Consider the following 19,675-nt stretch of genomic DNA (forward strand, 5'->3'; position numbering starts at 1 on the left):
TACTCTCACAAGGGCTTGTCTTTATTACAATAGAACATACACATTTATATACAGGAGACAATAACGTACGAATGCATGGACGGAAGGAGGTTGGTTGTGTTTAGAAGCATTTCCTGTGGACAATGGAGGGGCCGGCCTCATCGTACTCCTGCTTGCTGATCCACATCTGCTGGAAGGTGGACAGGGAAGCCAGGATGGATCCGCCAATCCAGACGGAGTACTTCCTCTCAGGTGGAGCGATGATCTACGCAAGGAGCAAACACAATTTATTGAGTGCTAAATCAGATTGTTAATGAACTTAATGACTTAAAGCCTTTGCAGTGCTCTCACCTTAATCTTCATGGTGCTGGGGGCCAGAGCTGTAATCTCCTTCTGCATACGGTCAGCAATACCAGGGTACATGGTGGTACCACCAGACAGCACATTGTTGGCATACAGGTCCTTACGGATGTCAATATCACATTTCATGATGCTGTTGTAGGCAGTCTCATGGATACCAGCAGACTCCATACCTGGTAGAGGACAAGCAAAACAAATGAGTTTTGCCCGAGACAGTGTACTCAGATGTATCAAAAAACAAACGCAACCTATTACTCACCAATGAAAGAGGGCTGGAAGAGGGTCTCTGGGCAACGGAAACGCTCGTTACCAATGGTGATGACCTGACCGTCGGGAAGCTCATAGCTCTTCTCCAGGGAGGAGGAGGAGGCAGCGGTGGCCATCTCATTTTCAAAGTCAAGAGCAACGTAGCACAGCTTTTCCTTGATGTCACGCACAATCTCACGCTCAGCTATGGAGCAGAAAGTTTGTGTATTGAGAAACAAAACTTGTATGTCTCTTATTCAGCGAATTAACCATGATGACATCGACCTACCAGTTGTGACAAAGGAATAGCCACGCTCAGTCAGGATCTTCATCAGGTAGTCAGTCAAGTCACGACCAGCCAGATCCAGACGCATGATGGCATGGGGCAGAGCGTAACCCTCATAGATGGGGACATTGTGGGTCACACCATCACCAGAGTCCAGCACGATACCTTTAGCAAGCAAAAAAGGACCACAGTGGGTCAGCTATTCATGCCTGTGAAGGTCTGACCTCTTCAAGTATGTCATAAACTAAGCAATGCTGTTGACATCACATGGCAAACACCCTGCTGGAGAGGGATTAACACCTCCCCTTGACAATGAGACAGGAATCTATCTGGATGATCACCTCGTGAGTGTAAATGTTCAACACTTTCTCCCTTGCCACACAGTTTGCAAGAAAGTTTCAATGTACTGACCGGTGGTACGACCAGAAGCGTACAGGGACAGGACAGCCTGGATGGCCACGTACATGGCGGGAACGTTGAAGGTCTCAAACATGATCTGCAAGAAAAAGCAAGCAGAACTTGAAAGGTTTGTCTTAATTCAAATACAAATAAAGCTAAAGTGGAGAGTAGTGATTAGTAAGTACCTGGGTCATCTTCTCCCTGTTGGCTTTGGGGTTCAGGGGGGCCTCAGTGAGCAGGGTGGGGTGCTCCTCAGGGGCCACACGCAGCTCATTGTAAAAGGTGTGGTGCCAGATCTGACAGGACAGAGAAATAACAGCTGATGTCTTAAACAACTCGACTGAATAAACAACAACCGTGTTCTCTAAAAATAAGCTTTTACGACGGTGGCAGGCTGTGAATTCTCAAGGAATCAAAAGGTCAGCTGTTGTGAATGTTGTAAATGAGTCGCACTGTCAACACACACCTTCTCCATATCATCCCAGTTGGTGATGATGCCATGCTCAATAGGGTACTTCAGGGTCAGGATACCCCTCTTGCTCTGGGCCTCATCACCTACGTAGCTGTCCTTCTGACCCATACCCACCATCACACCCTGAGGAAAGAAGCACAAGAGGAACATAAGACATTGGAAGACGCTACTTTTACTTGATGGATTCTTTATTTAGAAGACTTTTCTTTTAGCGTACCTGGTGGCGGGGCCTTCCAACAATGGAGGGGAAGACAGCACGGGGAGCGTCATCTCCGGCAAATCCAGCCTTGACCAAGCCAGAGCCGTTGTCACACACAAGGGCGGTAGTCTCGTCGTCGTCACACATGATTAAGCTTTACTGGGGTGGTCTAAAATTTGTGGGGTGGGGTAGAAACACAAACAGGGTTAAGAATTGGTGTTATGAACAGCTGTCTAAACTGAATACATAGCACAAAGGCCTGTTATAATTAGACAATCACAGACACTTTATCACTGGAGCGGCTAAAGATGTGATGAAGTGACTAGACCTTACACTCATATAATTAATATGTGTATTAACTGGGATCCAAAGCGTCTCTGAAGACCTGCCAACACTCGGTCATAGTTGCTCTAAAGTTATTATCACCTCCAAACACTGATACAAAACACCTCAATGGGTACTATTTATAGAAAGCCAATTAGACATGCCTTTGGATGCTATTTTGGTCCTAGCTTTGTTGTAGGACTACTGATACCATATCACTACAGCTGTGATTGTTCCTGGGACATCTCAGAGCTGCTGAGGTAGCACCAAAAAGGGGCATAACAGAGAGACCTGGGATCTATTTTAAGCTCAGCACCCACACTGTGCTTAACAGGGTGAAACAAGTGACACATGGATCTCCTGCTATTTCAGGTCTGGGAGAGCTTGTCTGAGAGCCAGGCAAGCACCCATCTGTCTGCTCACTGTGACACTTTTGTTTTACTACATGGCTCCATGACCCAGCTGCTTATTAGCTTCATTCATTTGTAAGTAATACTCCTGTAAAATACTATATGCTTTGTCACTGAAACTTTCCAAAGCATGGAGTTTCACCACAACTAACAACTTATAATAATGTTAAATTCAACACCCAGTCAGCCTGGTTCACCAGTAACTCCACTTTTAACTGTACTCAACATGTTCAGTAATTACAACATGTGAAAACAAGCAGTTAGCTGAAGTTACATCATTAATTAATTAATCCATTCATTCCAGTGTCATAATCTCAATGTGCAACTGATAGACTTTGTGACACTCGTCACACAAGTTACACAGACATCCACAGCAAATCAGAGAAACAAGTTGTGTAAAATAATAATCTAATAATCTCATGTAAGACAATAATCTGCTACGGTGATTCACATCTTAATATTTATGTTTTAACTGTACATAGTCCCTTTTAAATAAATGAATAAATCAAATTAATGTACTCACCAAGGTGCACTGGTAGGCGGATGCTTCCACTGGGACAAAAGCTGAGGGTGAGGAGAGCCCCTTAAATAAGACCCAGACCGGGTCTGGGGACCAGGGGCGGGGCCGGGGGTTCACACAAGTCCAAATAAGAGCTGGCAGCAAAAAAGTCAACAAGCCACAGGAAATTTTACATACATGGAGGGGACCTCTCTACAGTGAAGTCACTTGAATAGTACAGTTTTAATGAAATGTTGGCACACAACAAAAAGTTTTGAAATTATCAGAATATTATTGTATTTATTGTATTATTAAATGCAAGAGAACAACATTAACGTTCATACAATTTATTTGCTGAAAGGAACGTAATGCATAATCTGGATTACTAAAATGAAAGTTTGTCTCATGAATTTTATAAAATATGTAGCTTTCTGCATGAAGACAGTGCATGTTTGAATGTGTGTGTTGCACATAATTTCTTTAAAGCTCTGCAATCATGAATCAAAATAATGTGAATGCAATGCAATCAGAGTTGTAAAATTCTGAATTTATATTTTTACTCTGATGTATAATACACAACTCTGCACATGTCATATCTCTTAAGAGCTTTTTTCTATACTCAGAAGGCCCACTCTGATGACCCAGTCAGGACAGCGCCGCTGCTGTCTTGTTAAGGAGATGAAAACATTGCATATGTCTGTGAACCATGCTGCTGGTATGTTCACTGAGCCTCCTGAACAGCGTGGAACAGCTGATGGTAACGCCAGCAGGGCTCTGCGTGGGATCTGGCTGTCTGAGTGGCCTGTCGGTGTCAGTGCTCCCAGCTGATTGGCTCAGCTGTCTCCTTTTATGGTGAGCAACTGAGTCATTAATGAGTGGCCACTGAGGGTCTCGAGGCGCGAGTCTGCAAAGAGGAGGTCCATATATGTGCCACCCACTTTTCCATATATTTTCTTTGATGCACAGTGTACCTTATGTGGTAATACTCTCATCTGTGCAGGAATGATACACACATCTGACAGATTATTTGTTGATACATAACATTATTTCCAAAGAAAACAGCATATATGGTCAGGACTCAGGGGGAACCATGCATGTATTTGTAATGACGAGCAATTTATTGATTCAGGTCTTCAGGTGAGGAATGACTCAGATGTAAAAGAGCTGTGTATAATATGTGAGGTTATATCAGAGCTGGAGGCATGTGAGAGTGTTCCTCTGCTGCAGGCTGCCCCACCAGATACAGCCTCCTATATTTAGCTGTTTCCTCTCTATCTCAACAGATAGGAGCTGGATGCAGCTGAAGCATCTCAGAGTTATTTGCATGCCAAACATTGCATTACTTTCATAGATTGGATTAATATTAATTTGGTACATGAATAAAGGAGACATGATTCATGGTCAGGATTTTCTACCTGGCAACAGTGAGAAACAGTGTTCGCTCCTCAGTCTGAGGTTTTGTACAAAAGAAATGTAAAATATATATATATAGAGATTTTTTTTTGCAAATGCCTCATACAGTATTATAGAGAACAGTTTTAACCCTTTGTAACCTGAGCAAATTGGCTTGATCTCTTTAAAAAACATGGGACAAGAGTTTTACAAGAAAATGACCTAACATTTAGCAAAATAAGAAAAATGTAAAAAAAAAAAAAAAAAAGAAGATTTTTTTTTTAAAAAGATAAATAAGTAGGTGAAATGCTTGATGAATAATATTGATAATAATTATCATAAATATATTATCATAAATATATTTTTCTTTACATTTTTTCCTTTTTTTCAATTACTGTCATCTGTCAACAATTTTTCGCTCTCCTTTTTTTAAAAAATATTTTTTTCAGACGTTTCTTTTCCTAATTTCTTGCGATTTGCTGGATGTCAGGTTGCTCAGTGCCTTTTAGCAATGTTTTTGAAAGAAATTAAATCAATTTGATTTGGTTTGAAAGGTTTAAATGCATGTAGAGGACACCTGAACACAGCCCAAGAAAAGTGATGTCATTCCAGGTTTCAAAGATACATTCATCACAGAGAGCAGTGTTTCAAACTTGAAGTGTGGGGTTTAAAGAGATGTGGCTTTAGGCAGAGAAGGAGGTGGATGCAATGTTTTAGGTATAAAGATCAGCATATCTCAGTCTCTGCTGCATTCATTTTGACCATTCTTCATTTGAAGTCTTTTTGTTATAAGTAATTTTATAGAAGCATGGTAAATCGCTGCTGTACCTCTTTTAGGAAATAGAGTGGTTTGATTTAAAAAAAATCCCAGTTCTAAATCCACTTATGTAATCATAATTGCTACTCATCTTTTTCTGTATAGACTATATCATTTAATATTACAACATGTCTTCAGATCGCCATTAGTGAAATTTCTTCTTTATCTTGACCTTTGGCCCATCCACTCTGGTACACTCCTGCCCATCTTATCTTGAGATTAAGTTCAGTGATGTAATGTGAATCAGTACATTTTCTCAAGAACATTATTAAATACTTGTTTTTCAATATCATAGTATAGGACTCCTCTGGGTCTATGGCCTACCCTGGGGCAGCTGAGAGTGGACGTTAATCATCCCAGGAAGACCCAAAGTGGACTACGGTGCCACTGGCACCAAGCACTCTCTGATGACCCCCTAACCAACCCATTCATCCACCCAAAGCCTCAACACCCCCATCTTCACACCAGCCTGAAGGATGAGCACAAGCCCTGGCACAATCAGCACAGACGACGTTGTTACCATCTGCTCCTTCACTGCTGATGGGTTTGCATACACACAGACAACAGACCAAAAGCTACCACCAGCTGCTTGCATCTGTGCTCAGAAATCAAGAAAAGACAGACGGCTCAGGCTGAATGAAAAAAAAAGAGAAGTGTCAAATGTTTAAAGTATTTATTTTGTTACATTAAACACAGTATATTAGTGCATACTGGGTGTATACTGTTTTTCTCCTGAATAGCACAATGCAAGACACAATTTCTAAACATTTTAGAAACAACATAATCTTTTCTATACTTAAATTAACTTCAAACCATTTCAGCTTGAATGTATGACTGACCATGACACCATAACAAATCAGACTGCATTTCCGATCTGCCACAAAATGTATTCCCCCTCTATAATGCAGACGTTACCCATCAAGAAGTATTTTATTTTCTGTATGATTCATGCATAATACCCTTGGTGACTATGGAGAAGTGTATTATTTCCCAGCAAAAGGTATAGGGAGATATACTTTCTTTCAGACTGCATGTTCAGCCAAGTACTTTATCTTATGTATACCACTTGCACTTATTTTTAACACATTAATACAAGAAAGTATTCATAATTTTAAAACAATTAAATATTACTTTCCTGTTAAAATGGCATTGTGTTCGGCAAAGAGCGCATTATGGCTCGTTTAGGACTCGAAATTGAATGTTCAGGTATGGGGTTTTGTCAGCCTGGACTTGGCTTGACTTCCCTGTCTTGACCTGGGACTTGTATTAGCACTTGTGACTTGCAAAACAATGACTTGCACCCACCTCTGTTGTAGTCTTATCTGTACATTCCGTTCCCAGCAGACCCAGTTCAGGGTCATTACTGCCCTCTAGAGGATGTTTACAGGACAACAACGTGATGACGTTTCACCTGCGACGCCGCTTGCGACAGCCATGCGCCACTTGGCAGCCTTGTTGTATACGCCTGCTGTCGGCTGTGTGATAAGATAGCAACTGCGAAGCTAAAAGCTGCGAGGTGAATTTCTACTAAAGTTTGGAGTTAGCAAAGTGACGGAGGAGCGGAGGGAGGCGGTGAGTGCAGCGGCGAGCTGAGCGGAGCCTCTTCCTCCTCCTCAGAGACGGCTGTGAGAGTGTGACAGGACAGGAAGACTGCCATGTAGCCGAGGCAGAAGAATGAGCTTTCAGCAAACTCCAGCAGAGGAGGGGACAGACGACCACACGGTCCAGCAGGAAAATGAGCTGGAGGCTCTCGCGTCTATCTTTGGAGATGACTTCCAGGATCTGCGGAACAAGGATCCGTGGAAGGTAGCTGGAGCTGTTAGCAGAATGCATAGCCTCTGGTGATGTGTAAAAGTTGACACATTAGCCTGTTGCTATTACCTGTAGTGATCCATCATCATCATCATCATCATCATCATCATCATCATCATCCCTCCAGTCAAGATTCATTGTCTATTTTCAGGTGAAAAGGCCTCCAGAGGTGCACCTCTGCCTGCGGCCCAACGGACTGAACAATAGACAGGAATGCTACGTGACAGTAGACCTGCAGGTCAGATGTCCGCCCACATATCCAGACGCGTGAGTACTGACCCCTGACCTTTGCCATGTATTTACCATTACCATTATTCCCACTGCACTGCAAGGTGTCCAGACACAGGGTGAGCAGCTGCAACAAAAAGTGAGGGAAGTCTCTTTCACCGTGTTACTCATGTCTCTAAATGATGTCCTCGTGTGTCTCTTGTAATGTAGAAACTGAGTCTAGCACACTTATTCATCGTCTGTCCACACTGAGACATTCTGGAGACTACTGGTCAGAGAAACTCGTGTTCAGGATGCCTATATCTTACTCTCTAAACAACTTCACCTTTATTTATTGTAAACATTAACATTACTCTTGGCACGTTCTTTTTTAGTAAGATGAGATGCCACAGAAGAAAACAACACTCACTCCTATCTTTCTTCTGAAAAAATTGGGAAACAAAAAAGTTATTAAAGCAAAGGATTTTATCTGAATGTGGGATCATCACTTGTGACTTATGACACAGCAGTTAGATTGTATCACCTCTCTCACTGTGTTTTCAGCATCGTCAACTCTGTATATTTTGAGGCTATCTGTTCCTTCCAGTGCCCACCAGGTACTGCATGTCTGATATTGGTCAAGTTAGAAAACATAGTTGCGAAAACAGCTTTTAATTTGTAAAATATTACAGATTTGACTCAGAGTTATTCATTTGTTTAGGATCTTTATATTTGACCCATAGAAATGAGCACATGAATAAACACATGCAGTACAGCTTTAAGGAAAAAGGACCTAAAAGCACAGTCACAACTAAATGACCACTGACCAGGGTTCAAAAGTCATTGAATCCATCAATCTAAAAATAAGGCCTTTTGGCATTAAAATGTTATAAATCAATTTTTCAAATATCTTAAAAATGCTCAGACATTAGAGATGGGATTTTTATGAATCTTTTTTTTCTGATTTTGTATTTTGCAAAAGATCAAAATAATGGATAACATAAAAATAAGAAGAATTTACTGATTAACTCTTGCAATAACATCATCAAAGATACATGTTTCATATTACAATAAATGAAAAATAAAATAAAAATCCCCCTGACCTTAAGTAATTGATGTTGGTACATTTTTCCTTCGATATTGGCTTCATCTTACATTTCATTTCACTTGGCATGAAACATTTTTTAAAAGTCTTAAATCCCACTTCCCTTAAAGCTGTATTAACCCTGACTGGCATTGTTCACTAACTCATATGAAAACCAAAATTCGTCTTGTCCGCATTAGCCCACATTAGCCCACATGATTAGTAGTAAATGAGAAAGAAATGTGTATTTTTCTACAGGCCAAACTGTGGCTTTTTTACATTCCAGGACATTGTCCCAACGTTCCTGATGGTAATCCAGGCACAATCAGAACAAAGATCCACTGTTGGGTTGTCAGTGTCATTTCAGTGTTTACTAATGATAGGTCTACTGGGCAGTAGATCCATATTATACTGACATTGTGATGAGACTGAATATTGTCCTGGATTTTGGATAATAACATTGTGAGTGTTGTCTTTTCCGGGTTTTAAAGGCTGCATTACAGTAAAGTAATGTAATTTTACAAGACCGTTCCACCAGTCATTGAAAACCTTTTACATACACTACATTTTCAGGCCTGGAAAAGTCATTGAATTAGTAGAAGCCAGTTAAAGTTTTGGAAAAGTCATGGAATTTTGTTGTGTCTCATGAAATTGTTACAGTTATCTTGTGTGGATAACCTTCAACGCAGTGTCAAATCACAGAAAATTTATTTTCAGAAGCTTTGGATGTAACTTAAATGCATAGATGAGTGATGTTTCGTTTACAAGCACGTAACTTTATTTCATTTTTCCCGAAGTTCACTCTCTTTTTTCATGTATGCCAGTTAGCTGAAATTATGTTTGCAAAGAGTTAGAAACTGGTATGTTTGAAAAACACCGGGCAAAAACACTTTTTTAAAAAAATTTTTATAGGTCCTTAAAAAACCATGGAAAAGATTTTTTCATGGAAATTTTGTTCATGAAAATGTGTGCGAACCCTGGATAATATTTTTTTTTTTTAATTCTCATTTTGGAAATATTTTGTTAAAGCACCAATATTCAACTCTACAATATTAATACAAAATTGATATTGAGGTATTTGGTAAAAAATAACACAATATTTGATTTTCTCCATATTGTTCAGCCCTAACTAGCGATCAGTCACTCCTGATAAATCTTGTGGCACCTACAGGCCTCCAGAGCTGGAGCTGACTAATGCCAAAGGTCTGTCAAACGGTAACCTCCAGAGCCTTCAGAATGAGCTCATTAAGCTGGCGGCAGCACGATGCGGGGAGGTAAGGACGCACAGACGCACAAATATAAGTATATACAGACTGTTTTTAACCTACCAACCTGTCTACCCATAGGTGATGATTTACGAGCTAGCAGTATACATCCAGGGCTTCCTGAGCGAGCACAACAAGCCTCCATCGAGCTCCTTCCACGAGGAGATGCTGAGGAACCAGCGGAGAGCGCAGGAGAAACGAGCCCAGGAGGAGCAGCAGAAGATGGACCAGCGGCGCAAACAGGAGGAGGAGATGGTAAGGCACAGAGACACAAAGCCATTCATGTTGGATTACTTTTATCTGTGGTTTTACACTAAGTAGTTTCTCCAGCCCATTCAAAAAGGATCTTTGATTTCATCTTGTGGGAGCTATCATGTTAATCTTATCTTTTCAGTGTAATTAAAACTAAATCATTACTATCGTAGGAGCCAGTCACGCAATTATTTGTGTAAATGTTTGTGTAAATGATTTTGTTTACATTGTTTGTTTATTTATCTGATTATTTTGGTTAATTAGTCAGGTGGTATAGGTCACCGGTGAACAGCAAGTGATGTGACACAGGTGGTGGGAACACGTGGTTCTTACTGTAACCGTAATCACAAGCATGAAGGCATAAAACAAGCTGGATTTATTTTCATTTTTACGTCATCTTCACAGCAAATAATTTACATTTTATTATTTTACAATAAATGAGAACGTCACCCAAAGAGCGATTATTCTGGACATTTGTTTTATTGGATGCGCGTTAAGACCTTTCCGCACCTATGCAAGTGAATTAAAGTTTGGTCGTTGGACCTTAGTCGCTACAACCATTGATAATGTGAATAAGGAACACAAAACCCATAAACTGATTTTAAATGCTAGCTTTTTATGCCCAAGTAACCAGAAATTATGCGGGTACAATTTTACAATTCCAACTTTAGCTGCAACTAATTCTTATTTTCATTTTCAATTATTTCCTTCATTAAATGATTGTAGTTTGGGCTAAAAAATGTCAGAAAAAAAGCTGATCAGTATCAGTGTCCCTCAGAGCCCAAGATGACTTCCTCGGTGTATTGTTTACCTTCGTTTGTTTCAGAATTATTCAAACCATTTAAACGATTATGAAATAGTTGGTGATTAATTAGTTAATTAGTTAATTAATAGTTTACAACAAATAAATTAATTGATTAATCATGCATCTATAGATTGAACTACCCATAAAAATGAGATTATTTTTCTGTTTTTTTCTGAAAGACCTCTGAATTTGGGGAATGACAGCGAGTAGATTTTCCTCTTTTCTGATCTGCACTAATATGACACACTGCGAAAAACAAACAAATAACTGTCCCAACAACTGACAGAAGTTCTAGCTATATAGGATGTTGACCGAGGTATTTTTTGTTCATGTAGGAAAAAGAGATCATGGCTGAAATCCAAAGAAGGGAGGAGGAGAAACGAGAGGAAAAGAGAAGAAAGGAGATCGCCAAACAGGTATCTGCGCTGCACTATTTACACTGATCAGTAAAACGTGCATAGTTTATATTTAATTGCTTTCAGACTGAAAAATAGGGTTGTATTTGACCTTTAGTGTGGTGTTTATATTCACAGGAGCGGCTTGAGAGTATGGAGCAGCCACTTACTGCTAATGCCTCCCTGTTAGGCAGGAGCCCACCCAGCCCGAGTGGAGCTCCTCCCGAATTGATTGAAGCCAAAAAAACAGCTGGGAACCGCCGCCGGACTACCTCAAATACACGCCACAGGTACACAGCGAACCAGCGGATGTTCCTAATGTTAAAGAAACATTGTAAAAGTGCTTAAAGTTGTATCTGTTTCCCCAGACGTGACACGGCTAATGAAGACAGCCCTCGCTCACAGGAGCTCCTCCATTTCTACAGCAGCACGTTTGGGGAGCTTGTTGTCCACAGAGGGAAAAGCTTAGGTGAGAGCGGTTTGAGACAGTGCAGCCAGTCTGATGCAAAAGTCGCTTCATCCGCAACACTAACCTGTTTCTACATTCGTGGCTGTGATTCTGACAGGTGACAGCGAGAGGCTCCGGCGTAATGTTTATTACGGATTTGAGGCAAACTCCGGAGACTTTGCTGTGATCTACGAGTGGACGCTGCGCTGGAACAAGAAGAGGAGCAAGTTCTTCACCAGCCAGGAGAAAGGAAGGATTGAGAACTGGAAAAAGCAGGCAAGTAAAGAGGGAGGCAGGTATTCAGGGTTCACACGCTCATGGAAAACCTGAAAAAGTCACAGTCACATTTTCCAGGCCTGGAAAAATCATGGAACCAGTAAAATTATTGAAAGTTTTGGGAAAATCATGAAAATGTGCTGTGTGTAATAAATTGAACAGTGAACGGATTTTCTGCACCTGATGATGTAACCTAGCTCTAATATGTGTTGATGTGTGACGTTTTGTTTTTGATTATTTGTTTATCATGTATATTTCTGCCTTTTCTCCCCATGTTACTTCTCTCCCTTCATGTAAGCCCACTAGGCATGTCAAGTAATTTAATTTAAGATTTAAGAGTCATTTTGTAAAGATTTTTAGCCATTTTCACAGAAAACTTTAAAACATGTTTTTTTTTCTTTCTTTGTTTCATTTATATATATATTTTTTGTTGAGTTTTTTCTGTTTTGTTTTCTATGCAGTTTTGGCATTTTTTTCTTTAAAATATTTTTGTGGAATTTTATCGAAAACCACAAAAATGTTTCGGGTTTGTTTTTTTTTTTCTTAAATTTTTGAAAGTTTCTTTAAAAATCACCAAATTGACACCATTATGATAGCCAGAGACCGTTAGAACAGAAATTATTGTTGGATTTTCAAATTTCTGACCATCCTTGAACACATCGTGGAATGTTTGATTAGAGTTCGAATCTTACATGTTTTAAACGCCAAGGAAAAAAAAAATGGGATCTTTTGAAAAGTCTTGAAAATTTTTTGATATTTTGTCCACGACAATGTGTGGGAACCCTGAGATTGATTTTAAAGTATTCAAGTGGTATTAAGAGCAAGAAAAATGCTCCTGGCATACCGTACCTTACGTCTGAATTCCTGTGCAGATTCATGCGGCAGAAAATGAGTTCAACTCCCTCCTGCGGTTGGATCACCCTAACTTGGTGCGCTACATGGCGCTGAGCTCCACGGAGAAGGAGGACTGTCTCGTGGTGAACCTGCTGGTGGAGCATGTTGCCGGCATCAACTTGAGCCAAAGCCTCACCAACCACACTCCGGTCCCTTTGGATAAACTGTGTCACTACACGGCCCAGCTGCTGGCTGCTCTCGACTATCTTCACTTCAACTCTGTGGTGCACAAACAGCTGGTGGCCTCCAGCGTGCTGGTGGACTCTGAGGGCAACATTCGACTGACTGACTACAGCTTATCGAAGCGGTTTGCTGATATCTGCAAAGAGGACATATTTGAGCAAGCTCATGTACATTTCTCAGAGGACACGGCGATGCCGACAAAAACGGGCAAAAAAGGGGACGTGTGGAACTTGGGGCTGATGCTGCTGTCTCTGAGTCAGGGGAAGGAGGTGAAGGAGTATCCAGTAACTGTGCCGGCCAGCCTGCCCGCTGATTTCCAGGATTTCCTCCACAAGTATGTATGGAAGGAGTTTACCAGTGTTTCAGCCGATTTATAATAAATCATGTATGCTTTCCATTGGTGCTGACCATTTTCCAAACCTTACTGCAGTGTTTGTAGATTTCCAATTTGACAACAAAAAACAAAGCCAAAAATGAAGGATTCAAACACTGATTTGATGTTGAATACCATAATAATAATTTAAGTTTTAAAGCATTTAGTTAAGTCCCATCAATTACTGAAGTAGTTACCAGTTAATTTTCTTTTGATTGACTAATTTCAATTGATAAACTGACTTAGCTTTGCAGCTCTTCACTGAAAGATTTTTTCAAGATTATTACATTTTTGGCTTTTGCCTTTATTGGGGATAGGAAAGCTGAAGTGGGAAAGGGGCAGAGAGAGGGGATGACATGCAGCAAAGGGCTGAGGTAGGAAACGAACCCGCAGCTGCTGCGGCGAGGACATAGCCTCTGTACAAGGGGTGCCCGCTCTATCAACTGAGCTACTTGGCACCCCGCTGAAAGAAAGATATTTTGCCTTAAACTTGAGAGAGTTTCATGTTTCTGTGAGTTGACTCTCACATCGTACAGTCATGAAGGGAAACCAGAGTCTGCCTGGAAATGAGTAAAAACACATTCAAAACTCTGAGGAGCGTGCCTTGGAAAATGGTTAGTAATAATATGAAGCATATGGGATTTGTTGTGAATGGGCTAAAACATGCAAAAAGCCCTGGTTAGTTCCTGAAGGGCATTATGTTTTATAGGCTGTCAGTCTACTTGCTTTGCTGGCTGGTTTTTATATAAACCTGTTTTATACATTGAGCTCACTTAGATTATTCAGAGCTTTTTCTTTTGTTTTTGGTTTGCCTGCTTTGTGTTGCCAACAGGCGACCAGCACAATGGATTTGTACAGCTGACTGGATTGTTCCTGTCTGTTATGCTGTATGTGTATTTCTCATAGGTGTGTGTGCCTGAATGATGCTGAACGCTGGACCACCCAGCAGCTTTTAGACCACGCCTTCCTCAAGCCTCCATCACCTAAAAACCTGCCACAGCACCAGGAGGCCAGCCCAGAAGGTCCCATACACGTCCACTACATACAATGTGTACAGAAAATATTAGAAGCACTTTTGAAAATTCAGTACACAAAACCACAAAGTGCAAACAAAGCATCCTAAAATGAGTCAACAAACAATTAGGTCAGAGGTGTCACAGACAAACTGAGTCAGGCTCATACAGTAAGTGTGGTAGTGTTTATTTTGGCAACTGATGAAATCAAGTTATCAGTTAATTATCAGTTTATTTTATGGAGGACTATAGGTGTCACGTAAATAGTAAAGTGTTGAATTAATTAGTAACTAATTCATTTATTATTATATAAATCAATTATAACTAATAGGCTAAATTACATACAGTCTGTCAATTTATTTTCTTAGCTAATCATTTAGTCAATAAAATGTCAGAACTTTGGGAAAAATGTGCATCATGATAAGCAAGTTTTTCTATTGTTCAAATAGTTTTTTTTGTCAAAAATACCACATATTCATATTCCCTGCAGCAAATACTCACATTTCAGAAGGTTAAGGCAGAGTAAATATTTGCTCACTAAACAATGTGATTAATTATTTTACCTTAATTTGATGTAATTATTTGTTTCTTCCACACTAATATTTATTGCAGGGTTGTTGTATTACATTACATTGTACAGGTGTTTTAATTTTTCTTGCACAAGACGTGTATACAGCGTTAAGAAGATGGAGCTGATTCCATCCCCAAATTTCAAATGTCATACTGTTGTACACGTTGAAAAAAAGAAATTGATAAATGAGAAAGATCTATTACAAGAAGACAGTAAAACTGTTTGTCCTATTTTTTCCTTTAATCTCAGATCCTGGTGTGGACTTTCCATCATCTGTCATCCCACGAAGCCACATCCTCAACGCACCCTTTAGCTCCGGAGTGCAGCGGCAGTTTTCTCGCTACTTCAATGAATTTGAGGAAATCCAGCTCCTTGGAAAGGGAGCCTTTGGTGCTGTAATTAAGGTGAGCTCTTTAGTTTTATTGGGAGGTGAAGTTTGTGTCCACTACGTCACTTTACACTTTTCTTGTCTTGCCTCTTCAGGTTCAGAATAACCTGGACGGTTGTTACTACGCTGTGAAGCGCATCCAGGTCAACCCAGCCAGTAAACAGTTCAGACGAATCAAAGGTGAGGTGACGCTGCTCTCACGCCTTAACCATGAGAACATTGTCCGCTACTACAACGCGTGGATCGAGCGGCATGAGACACCGTCTGGAGGGATGCTGAGTAACACCGACAGCTCTGAGCCGTGGAGCACTTCCGACAAGCCTCCGCAGCACAAAGAGCCTCCGAAGCGCATCAACGAGCTGGGCCTCAATGACAACGTGGAGGATGTGGCGCCACCTCCGGCTCTGTCCAGCTCAGTGGAGTGGTCCACCTCCATTGAAAAATCCTCGAGCGCCAAATGTAGCGGACCACAATCGAGCGATGAGGAGGATGATGATGAGGAAGAAGATGTGTTCGGTGCTTCCTTTTTGTAAGAGCGTTTTTTTTTCAGTGTCAGTAAGTCCACTAAGACTTCTTTCTGTACAAACAGCCTGATGCAGCAATCATTTTTCTTTCGCTTTTAGGCCATCAGATAGTGACTCCAGTAGCGACATCATCTTTGACAATGGTGATGAAAGCATAGACGAGATGTCTCAGGTTTGAATATTGACACTTCAGTATTGATTCGCTTGTGAGTGCCGGGCACAATGCAACAAACTGATGTTGTTTCCTCCTGCAGGTTGAGCCGAGTAAAAGACCTGTGATGGACACAACAGAGAGCACAGACTCAGAGCGACCCCCCCTGATAGTACATCACTTGTACATACAAGTAAGCTTCACCTCCGTGTTCCATGTTTTTACCACTAGAGGTCTCTGCCTCCCATCTTATTTGTGGTTTTTTTTCCAAACAGATGGAATACTGTGAAAAGAGCACTTTAAGGGACACAATAGATCAGGGCCTGCACCAGGACCAGACTCGGTTATGGAGACTCTTCAGGGAAATACTGGATGGCCTCGCTTACATCCATGAGCAGGTGTTTAATCTGTGTGTACTTAAATGTTCAAGTTTCCACCCTCCTTTAAATAGAAAATAATCCCACTGGCGGCAGAAGTCTCCCATAACTGCAAGGATCACACTTAGAAATCCAAGCCATGTGTTTTTCATTTTTAAATATAACATATATTTGAACAAGTAGGAAGCCGTGTTTTCAATTATCCATGACCGAGCAGAAGTCTTCATCTATCCTTTTCTCTTTTAGGGCATGATTCACAGGGACTTAAAGCCTGTCAACATCTTCCTTGACTCGCAGGACCATGTGAAGATTGGGGACTTTGGCCTGGCTACAGACCATCCTGCTAATGTGGTATGCATTAAACCTAATGTGATATTCATTTAACAGCTTCACTGTGCTGACAGGCTGCACTGTAGAGCCAATACCAGGGACTTGATGTGTGAAACATTGAAACTCTGTGTCATCGCTGAGCTTAATAGTTAACAAAATAGTAGCTTGTGCATCTGTATAAATCCGGAGATGAGGATGTTATTATCTGTACTTAGGGAGATATGACTGCTTGTGTTTCCCAGGCTGCAGGTAAATTTGAAGCGGAGGAGAGCAGCTCAGCAGTGATGCCCAAACCAGACCCAACAGGTGCAGAGAGTTTTAAAACATTCACAACACTGTATTATCCAGTATGCACGGCCTTCCCTGACACTTTGTGCTGATTTTGCGTAACTGTTCTGCAGGTAACATGACAGGCATGGTTGGAACTGTGCTTTACGTCAGTCCGGAAGTTCAAGGAAACACCAAAGCCACCTACAACCAAGTAAGATTTCAGATTGTTATTGAAATATAGCTGTATTTGAACCCTTTGAAACCTGGATTGACATTGACTTTTCTTGTGCTGCGTCTAGACGCCTGTCACAAGTATTTAAACTTTTGAGCACTGAGAAAATTGATTTGATTTCTTTCAAAAACGTGGGGAAAAAACAAAGAACTTGGTAACACAAATCGCAAGAAATTAGTGGATCTATTAATTAAGTTATTTAAATTATTTTTCGAACGCTAACTATATTTATAGCTAATATAGCTTAACTCTATTTATAATGGTAATAATTACATATTTGAAATTATTAACAAATATTATATTTTTTAGCACTTTTTCAGGCAATTTCCTTTTCCTTTTTTTTCTTTTTTTTCATTTCATGTAATTTTTTTGTACTTTTTAGTCATTTTTTTATGTTGCTCATTGCCTTCTTCCCATGTTTTGGTAAGAAATCAAATCAACTGGTTTCAAATGCTTGTGCATTGGCCTTAATGTGTCTTTCATCTATTCCTTGTGTCCTCAGAAAGTTGACCTCTTTAGCCTGGGCATCATCCTGTTTGAGATGTCCTACCGGCCCATGAACACGGGTGCTGAGCGCATCTCTGTCCTCAGCCAGCTGCGCATGGTATGCACATTTTTAGGCCAAGGGAGCAATTCATGCCGGCAATTTAGGCTGCAGGCGCTGTAAAAGAGACTTTTTCTTACTGACCTCACCTTTTCATGCTGCAGGAGCCCATGATCTTCCCTGAGGACTTTACTGTGTATGAGCAAAGAACCCAGGTAAGGATGCTGCAGCACAGCATTTTGATGTGAATGTTTTTCCTCTCTGTCCTCAGTTTAACACCAGAATGGCTCTGTGTCTCTTCCTTTGCATCTCTCAGAGGAAGGTGATAGAGTGGCTGTTGAATCATGACCCAGCCCTGCGGCCCACCGCTCAGGAGCTGCTGAAGAGTGAACTGCTGCCTCCACCACAGATGGAGGAGTCAGAGCTGCATGAGGTGCTGCAGCACACCATGGCCAATATCAACGGCAAAGCCTACCGCACCATGGTGGGCCAACTGTTCGCCCAGAACACTTCTCCGGTCATGGATTACACCTACGACATAGACCTACACAAGGTATGGCTACTGCTTGACTTGTTTTGCATTTGTCTTTCGTGTGGCCATATTGTTTAATATATGTATTACGCTAATTCTGTTCTGGACTCAACATAGTATCAGTTCAAGTGTTTGCATTTATTTAAACAAAGCATGGATGGTATTTAAGACATTTGGAAAAATATTAGACATACTCATTGAGGGAATTTATTTAATACATTTATGTATTTAATACATTTATTTAATGAATTTAATAAAGCTAAATCATTTATTTAACATGCAGTTGTCTTCAGAGACATGAGGGCTTTTGTTTATTTAAGGGAATACTTCATCCCCAAAATGATTATTTGTGTATTAATTGCTCACCCGAAGAATGCAAAAACAGAAAAAAATGCTTGATGAACTGTAGTCAGTGGGTCTGCATTTTACAACAGCAAAAATATCAAAACATCGGTTGACAAACTCTCACACAAGTTGTGCAGTGTTATCCAAGTCTTATTTATCCAGTCATTTTCTCAATACTTCCCAAACACATGCATCTTCATGAAAACCTTATTTCTGCATTAACTATGCACATGTGCTACTTGTATTAGTGTTTTACATTGTAATGTTTCAGTGAAAATGCTTATGTTTGAAGTACTGAGCATTTGACTGGATAAATAAGACTTGGATTATACTGCTCTACTTGTATGACACCTTGTAAATGGAAGTTTTGATATAGTTTTGCTGTTGTTAAACATGGACCCCATTTAATTTTATTGATGAAGAATTTTCTCAACGTTTGGATTCTTGTTCACCGTAGGGCCGTGCAAAAAAACCAAAGTTTCTTGGTGAATTCAACGTAAGACGGACTGAGTAATTGATATACAAACGATCATTTGGGGGATGAAGTATCTCTTTAAGTATGTGTTTTGGATGTGTTGTGGATGTATGTGTAACGCTTCAGTAAAAAGGCAGTGTTTGTACTCTGCAGGTTATTCCTCTCTCTTCCTGAGGATGTCACTGCAAACATATAAATGCCTGCACCGACCCCTTAGTGCCACTTCACTTATCTGCTCTGTATAACCGACCAGCAGAAGGCTTGTTAGCGCTTAATCGATGTCTCCTGATCCCTAACAGAGGCTGTTTGTTTGGTCTCCCTCCAGGGCAGCTTCAGCTTCAACAGTGCCAAATTGCAGCAACATGTGTATGAAACAATCACCAGGATCTTCAAGAAGCATGGTGAGTACACTACGCTTGTTTGGTGTGTGTGTGTGAACGCGAGCCTTTGTTGACTCTCCACTGTGAAACACTTGGACTCCTGACCCTGCTGTAAGCCCTGTTTTCAGGACCCAACATCTGCTCCAGTGAGTGGCAGCTTAACAAT

General features: G+C 40.6%; 2 protein-coding genes across 2 annotated transcripts in view; one reads left to right on the plus strand and one right to left on the minus strand.

Moving 5' to 3' along the window:
* actc1b (actin alpha cardiac muscle 1b) lies at positions 1 to 3,334 on the minus strand. The gene is made up of 9 exons (XM_042500955.2): positions 3,199 to 3,334; positions 1,960 to 2,110; positions 1,737 to 1,865; positions 1,456 to 1,566; positions 1,283 to 1,367; positions 875 to 1,036; positions 599 to 790; positions 331 to 512; positions 1 to 244 (listed from the first exon to the last, which is right to left on the minus strand). Exons 2-9 carry the CDS (start codon positions 2,086 to 2,088, stop codon positions 101 to 103), a joined length of 1,134 nt encoding a protein of 377 aa, XP_042356889.1. The 5' UTR covers positions 2,089 to 2,110; positions 3,199 to 3,334; the 3' UTR covers positions 1 to 100.
* A 3,419-nt stretch (positions 3,335 to 6,753) lies between these two features.
* The window catches only part of eif2ak4 (eukaryotic translation initiation factor 2 alpha kinase 4), a 30,023-nt gene continuing 17,101 nt past the window's right edge, over positions 6,754 to 19,675 (plus strand). Inside the window, exons 1-22 of the mRNA XM_042500953.2 lie at positions 6,754 to 7,189; positions 7,347 to 7,462; positions 9,658 to 9,760; positions 9,833 to 10,006; positions 11,144 to 11,224; positions 11,342 to 11,493; positions 11,572 to 11,672; positions 11,770 to 11,927; positions 12,800 to 13,338; positions 14,284 to 14,399; positions 15,211 to 15,365; positions 15,445 to 15,878; positions 15,973 to 16,045; positions 16,128 to 16,217; positions 16,300 to 16,422; positions 16,648 to 16,752; positions 16,974 to 17,037; positions 17,133 to 17,212; positions 17,736 to 17,837; positions 17,942 to 17,992; positions 18,094 to 18,330; positions 19,455 to 19,530. Of these exons, the coding sequence (XP_042356887.2) occupies positions 7,058 to 7,189; positions 7,347 to 7,462; positions 9,658 to 9,760; positions 9,833 to 10,006; positions 11,144 to 11,224; positions 11,342 to 11,493; positions 11,572 to 11,672; positions 11,770 to 11,927; positions 12,800 to 13,338; positions 14,284 to 14,399; positions 15,211 to 15,365; positions 15,445 to 15,878; positions 15,973 to 16,045; positions 16,128 to 16,217; positions 16,300 to 16,422; positions 16,648 to 16,752; positions 16,974 to 17,037; positions 17,133 to 17,212; positions 17,736 to 17,837; positions 17,942 to 17,992; positions 18,094 to 18,330; positions 19,455 to 19,530 (3,262 nt within the window). The 5' untranslated portion in view covers positions 6,754 to 7,057. The remainder of the gene's footprint in view (positions 7,190 to 7,346; positions 7,463 to 9,657; positions 9,761 to 9,832; positions 10,007 to 11,143; positions 11,225 to 11,341; positions 11,494 to 11,571; positions 11,673 to 11,769; positions 11,928 to 12,799; positions 13,339 to 14,283; positions 14,400 to 15,210; positions 15,366 to 15,444; positions 15,879 to 15,972; positions 16,046 to 16,127; positions 16,218 to 16,299; positions 16,423 to 16,647; positions 16,753 to 16,973; positions 17,038 to 17,132; positions 17,213 to 17,735; positions 17,838 to 17,941; positions 17,993 to 18,093; positions 18,331 to 19,454; positions 19,531 to 19,675) is intronic.

The sequence above is a fragment of the Plectropomus leopardus genome, chromosome 14 (genome assembly GCF_026936395.1).
Source record: "Plectropomus leopardus strain MGB_pleo_1.0 chromosome 14, ASM2693639v1, whole genome shotgun sequence".
Taxonomy (NCBI): domain Eukaryota; kingdom Metazoa; phylum Chordata; class Actinopteri; order Perciformes; family Serranidae; genus Plectropomus; species Plectropomus leopardus.